Raw genomic sequence first — 6876 nt, forward strand, 5'->3', positions numbered from 1 at the left:
AACATCGTTAATATTGTACTCTACAATAGCATGTGAAGTATTCCAATTTAATGTTTTTATTACCCCGTGGCAATGCGTTTCTTATTATAACCTTAGCATATGTGTTTATTATAACCTATCCTACTACTGTTATGTTCATTGGTAGGCCTAGGCGAGGTACCGGTAGTGTTAGTCTAACAATAATGTTATTTTTTACATTTACTATTGAGAAGAATGCTAAACTGTTTTTTAGCAAGTATAACATGTTGTCGATGCTAGTGACGTAGGACTCCCATGCCTTGAATGTGGGAGGACGTAGRGAAGAAATTCGGCATAGACCTCTCAGTAGGTGCCTATGCGCAAGCGGAGGATGCTTCTGCATGTTATTCCTCAGCATCCGGTCTATATCTCAGAGTTGGTTCTCTCGCTGTTTCCATCGAGAAAGTAAAGGAAAACTYGAAGTGATATGCTACCTATATTGTATTTTTGTCAAAAACTAAATTGCATTTAATGAAGAATGGAATTTCGTAGGATCAAGTCGAGAAGAGACTGTACTATCTCTGTCGCTCAGTGAGTATCTCGCCGTTTCTGATTGTGCTGCTACCGAAATGCTTGAAACTGCTGCCTGTTTGGTCGTGCGTAATACCGGGGATTGCAGTATATTGCGAAGCTAGTCTCCTGACAAACAAACAATGTACCCATTCAAGCCTGGCTCAGAACGTGTCCGATGACTGATTCATGATTTAATTTGCCTTTTGGATTGTAAGAAGATCAATGGCGAGTCCTGCGCGTCCGTGCGCCCTGGTGCCATTTTAACACTAATACTGTGTTAATTTGGGTTTGCATGTCTGCACTGAAATTGCCAACTCCAAGACTCATACAACGTTGATGCTGGATAATTCAGCAACATTGTTGTAAAAATGCTGAACAGCGTTTTGTTGCTCAGCGTTTTAACTGTGACCAGTTTCTCATCGAAAACTGAGAGTCGCAAAACTTCGAAAGACATTTGTAAGAACCGCTGCTCATGTGAGGAAAAGGAGAATATATTGAGCATCAACTGTGAAAACAAAGGATTTACAACGGTTAGTCTATTTCAACCCCCACCGAACAAAATCTGTCAACTCTTTCTCAATGGAAACTTTCTTTCGAGGCTGAATCCAAACGAGTTTGTCAGTTATGGTAATGTGACATCACTTCATCTGGGGAACAACGGGTTACAGGAGATMAAGACTGGAGCTTTTACTGGACTGAGATTTTTAAAACGACTTCATCTCAATAACAATAACTTGGAGATAATCAAGGAGGACACATTTGCTGGTTTAGAGAGTTTGGAGTATTTACAGACAGATTATAATTACATCAGCGCCATTGAAGCAGGTGCATTCGGCAAATTGAATAAACTCAAAGTATTGATTCTCAATGACAACCTCCTGCTCTCTCTTCCCAACAATGTATTTCGTTTCGTTATGTTAACGCATTTGGATCTAAGGGGGAACCGGCTTAAGATGCTGCCTTTTGCTGGYGTGCTGGAGCAYATAGGCGGCATWATGGAGATCCAACTGGAGGAGAACCCGTGGAACTGCACCTGTGATCTGATCCCCTTAAAAGCCTGGCTGGACACCATATCAGTCTTTGTAGGGGACATCGTGTGCGAGACCCCATTCAGACTGCATGGCAAGGACATTACGCAATTGATAAAGCAAGATCTATGCCCCCGACGAAATGCTGGTGATTCTAATCACCGCGCAATGCAGCCTCCCTCTGATTCCCAATACCACGGCCTTTCTCCCACCCTACACCCCGGTGTCACTCCAACAAAAACCCCAAGGGCCTCCCGTCCCCCTAAAATGAGAAATCGCCCCACACAAAGGGTAACGTCTAGTAAGGACAAACAAGTGTTCGGGCCTATAATGGTTTATCAGACTAGGTCCCCTGTTCCCATGACCTGCCCTAGCATTTGCGTATGCACCTCTCAGAACCCAGACAGTGGATTAAATATCAACTGCCAGGAGAGGAAATTGCATAATATAACAGAGCTTACCCCTAAACCGTCCTATCCAAAGAAATTGCATTTAACAGGCAATTACTTGCAGACCATATACAGAACAGACCTAACCGAATACAGCTCACTAGAGCTCCTCCACTTAGGAAATAATAGAATAGCTGTCATTCAGAATGGGGCCTTTGAAAACCTAGCTAATCTACGGAGACTTTACCTCAATGGCAATTACATTGAAATTCTATCCCAATCATTATTCGCGGGGCTGCAGAGCCTTCAATACTTATACCTGGAGTATAATGTTATCAAGGACATTTTACCACAGACGTTTAACTCCTTACATAATCTGCAGCTGCTGTTCCTAAACAACAATCTACTAAGATCCCTTCCCGACAATGTTTTTGGAGGGACTATGCTGACAAGACTAAACCTGAGGAACAATCACTTCTCCCACCTGCCGGTGCGCGGTGTGCTCGACCAGCTCTCCGCATTCATTCAGATCGACCTGCAGGAGAACCCATGGGATTGCACCTGCGACATCGTTGCGCTTAAAAACTGGATGGAGCTATCCAGCACCAGCGTTGTGGTAAATGAAATCACGTGTGATTCGCCCTCCAAACACGCAGGGCGGCTCCTCAGGTCTCTGCGTAACGATGCAATTTGTCCCGAGCCTAACGAGATCACAATAACCAAGGCCCCCACCGTCAGACCCAGCACTGACTCCACTCCTCCCTCTGCCATCACGCCCACAGACGAGCAGGTGCCCGAGATGCACGCGGAGGTTCCCCTGTCGGTTCTCATACTGGGACTGCTCGTGGTTTTCATTCTGTCGGTCTGCTTCGGGGCTGGTTTGTTCGTATTTGTGCTGAAACGACGCAAAGGTGCTGATAGCGTTCCCGCCAGTGCCAATAATKTAGATWTAAACTCYTTCCASGTACAKTATGGTTCWTATARCWCAGAGCCCACTGCAGATAAAACAGAGACGCATGTGTATAACTACATCCCTCCCCCCGTTGGTCAGATGTGTCAGAACCCCATCTACATGCAGAAAGATAGCGAGCAGGTGGCCTACTATAGGAATCTAAAGGAACTAAGCTTCAGCACCATGGACACTAAAAAGTCGGAGTTGCCCCCAAGTCCATATACCATAAGCACAGTGGARYTCATTGRGAAACAATCTTGYGGCAATCGASAGCCGGAGCTGCTWTATCAAAACATTGCWGAGAGRGTTAAGGAGCTTCCGACTGCTGGSGMTCWGAATTAYARTTTYTGCACTTTACCGAAAAGACAATTCATYCCTCMATWTGAAACYACWAGACGACACAAMCAGGACAGGTTGAATAAAACKGTTCTCTATGGGACTCCACGAAAGTATTATGCYRAWCAATCAAAAAATGAACACCCTKTGCTGCCTGGGAAGCTAAAAACAGAACCAGACTACCTCGAAGTTCTGGAAAAACAAACTGCAATGAGTCAGTTGTAAGATATGGCCCTACTTACTATCATCANCCATATACCATAAGCACAGTGGAACTCATTGAGAAACAATCTTGTGGCAATCGACAGCCGGAGCTGCTATATCAAAACATTGCTGAGAGAGTTAAGGAGCTTCCGACTGCTGGCGATCAGAATTACAGTTTCTGCACTTTACCGAAAAGACAATTCATCCCTCCATTTGAAACTACTAGACGACACAAACAGGACAGGTTGAATAAAACTGTTCTCTATGGGACTCCACGAAAGTATTATGCTGAACAATCAAAAAATGAACACCCTTTGCTGCCTGGGAAGCTAAAAACAGAACCAGACTACCTCGAAGTTCTGGAAAAACAAACTGCAATGAGTCAGTTGTAAGATATGGCCCTACTTACTATCATCAGTAATGATTACATCGATATGTATCTATGTACTCCACAAATTGACGAGTCCAACTCAATCAAAGCAACCTAAGCGTTTGCTCTCCATTATTTTCCAGCTGTATTGAGTAAACGTATATGCAGTTATACTATTTTACTGGAGGTTTAAATTATTTCTTCTACTTGAAATAATGTCTGTAGCAGGTACCGCAAGAACTATGTAAAATACTGCTTTGTGCATTTCATATTCTATATTTTATTTCGTCTGTGGGAAGAAATATCATTTTAATAGAAGAACAGAAGTGAATAATTATGAAATGACTTTCCTGTACATAATAGCCTATTGATGGTGAGTGTGAAACACATGTACTGGTTCCGTCCACTTGGCAATCCATTTATTCCAGAAGTGCCTTTGCACTCCAAGTATTTTATCGTTGCTTTCTGCAAATTGACATTTTATAAGTGCTGTATTTTAAGAATCTTTATGTAAAATATAATTTTTTGTCCATTACATTAAACATAACTGAAGAGTGTATGATATTTATGGTAGAGAATATGTTTTGAATATCTAAGTGTCTTTCAAGATGTACAATTTAGAGAATTGCATAATATTGTATGATATAGATGATCAATACAATGCGCCATAAGCGCAATTAAATTTTCACTGATGCACTTTGTCAAGTCTGAATTAAGCATTACGATTTTACGTCTCTCTCTCTCTCTCTCTCTCTCTCTCTCTCTCTCTTCTCTTCTCTCTCTCCTCTCTCTCTCTCTCTCTCTCTCTCTTCTCTCTCTCTCTCTCTCTCTCTCCCTCTCTCTGTGTGTCCGTTGTGTTGTGTGGTGTTGTGTGTGTTGCGAGCGCGTGAGCGTGCGTGCGTGCGTGCTTCCATGTGATGAGGAGGGGGTGGGTGGTTTAGGGGCGGTAACAGCACTCTCTTTGATCTATAGACCACCGTGTATTGACGAGGAATTTGCTGAGCACTTTAGCTGAATGACGCTTGTGCATGCAATTTATCGACCAGCGTTGCTTTAGGTCCCTCACTGTAATACCACAGGACTACCATTCATTTCATACCTATAATATTTTTCTCAAAAGGTAGAGAGCAGCAGTGTCCTCTAAAAGTATAGATTATTTACCAGTACGTTACGATTTACGGATGATAAAAACTACAGCTCCACAACACCTGCTCTCCTGTAGCCTACCTGAAACGCACAACATGATGATTAGTTCTCAACGCTCCTTATACCAAAAATAGTTTGTTTCTAGTGRGTTTAAATGGACCAGTTTATGTTTTGACCTTCAGGTGACATTTGCTTTGAAGTCTGCTGTGGGCATAAATACAGTACCTTCTCCAGTTTTTTATTTTGCCCGTTTCTTCACGTAGCTATGGTGTCGCTGTCCATGGTGCTGAATGTTTTCTGCTTGCTACTAATGATGCATTTTCTATGGATTCTACTACAGTAAGACTTTTCACTTGCTTTGTTCGATTTCACATTGACTTTGTTATGAGTGCATCATGTTTTTGTTGTTGTTGTTCTTAATCATATTAATTAATTAAACTGAGAACTAAATCAAATTGGGAACTTAAATTAGCAATAACTGGCCTACTTGTGATTTAATTGAACCATTAATTTAATGCTTATGTGAGTCTTACAATCCTGCTATTATGCTTGTGGGTAAGTGAGCTTGTGCTTGTGGGTAGCAGAGGCCATTTGAGTTGGTGTGAGTGAGACTGAGTGAAAGTGCTGTTCATTCTTTCTGAAACAGAGTGATTTTCTTTCCTGCATGGCACAGTGGGTCTCTGTGTTGCTGTTTACTGCTGCTGTGGAGAATGAGGGGTTGGACATGTCTTGCACACCAATGAGGCTCCTCCCTCCCCACCACACACAGATGTCGATGGCATGCAATAGCTTTACAATAGAAGTTATCAATCACTCCGGTCAGTTGACACCAGAAGATAAGATACAATATTATACATTGACAAACGTGGTGTGCTTAACAATTTGAGGATGACTTTGAAGTATGTGATTGTGTGTGCTTGAATGACTGTTGGATGTTTTTGGGACACAGCCTGCTCTCTAGAGCTTCACTGGGGTAGTTTTGTCACAAACGATTTCCATCCATGGAAAAATCCATAGTAAAGGAAGCAATTGAGATCTATCTTATTTGATCAGCATATTGTAATTGATTCACTTTAAATGAACCCTCTTTCATTTAATTCCAACAATATGGTTCCTGTTGTAGACTAAGGTTCTACATGGGGGATGTAAACTTTGACCTTGTTTTGCTAAGATGTGAACTAGTGTGAATCAATGGAGACTGCTTGGGGCCTCTCCTGAGGCGATCATGGACCTCTTCAGAAATGCTCTTGGGCAAGTTCATGTTTATTCAAAGGTTGGACTGGTTTGTTACCCTCTTTGATTTGTGATGAGGCCCAAAGAGAGTGGCCTATGCTTGTTGTGTATGATACTGAATCTCTTTGACATGGTGGAGACCAAGAGACTAGTGGGAAGAATGGAAGGTCGATATTCCTCTTTCCCAGGGTCCCCGGAATTGGCCGGAGTCACAACCAATTMACTCTCATAGTAAGGAAGTGATGCCGGATTGTGACATTTGAAAGGTCAGGGTCCGTAATGTGTAAAATACCATTTTTGGATCACTATAGATGCATTGTTCCACATTAACTGTTGGTTATGAATTTCATAGTTTCTCTAAGAAATGTTCAGAAAAATGCTAGGCTCCTACTGCATATGGTAATGCTGCTGCAGGATTGTTTTTTGCATTCATTAAATCAAAGTGATCAAGTACACAACTTAAAGTACAGTTGCATTTTTTTTTGTATTGCTTTGGTGAAATTTTCACAAGTATGTGGTACGTTTTCACAACTCTTAGTATAAAACTCCAAACAGATCATCCATAAGACAGTTGTTTCAAAACTCTACGCACATTTTCAATTAACTAATTACAACACACAAAACATAATGACTTTTTCATCCTAATGTGTTTCATCTAGAAATACATGTTCATATTGCAATACATGT

General features: G+C 41.7%; 1 protein-coding gene across 2 annotated transcripts; it reads left to right on the forward strand.

The window, feature by feature from the left end:
* Positions 1 to 338: 338 nt before the first annotated feature.
* slitrk2 (SLIT and NTRK-like family, member 2) lies at positions 339 to 4503 on the forward strand. Of its 2 annotated transcripts, XM_070444711.1 has the most exons (2): positions 339 to 3103; positions 3463 to 4503. In XM_070444711.1, the coding sequence occupies exons 1-2, from the start codon at positions 900 to 902 to the stop codon at positions 3830 to 3832; spliced, it is 2574 nt and encodes an 857-aa protein (XP_070300812.1). In that variant the 5' UTR covers positions 339 to 899; the 3' UTR covers positions 3833 to 4503. The 2 variants fall into 2 exon arrangements, with proteins under 2 accessions (XP_070300812.1, XP_070300811.1); XM_070444710.1 differs by having other exon boundaries at positions 339 to 3492.
* Positions 4504 to 6876: the final 2373 nt, after the last annotated feature.

The sequence above is a fragment of the Salvelinus sp. IW2-2015 genome, linkage group LG8 (genome assembly GCF_002910315.2).
Source record: "Salvelinus sp. IW2-2015 linkage group LG8, ASM291031v2, whole genome shotgun sequence".
Taxonomy (NCBI): Eukaryota; Metazoa; Chordata; class Actinopteri; order Salmoniformes; family Salmonidae; genus Salvelinus; species Salvelinus sp. IW2-2015.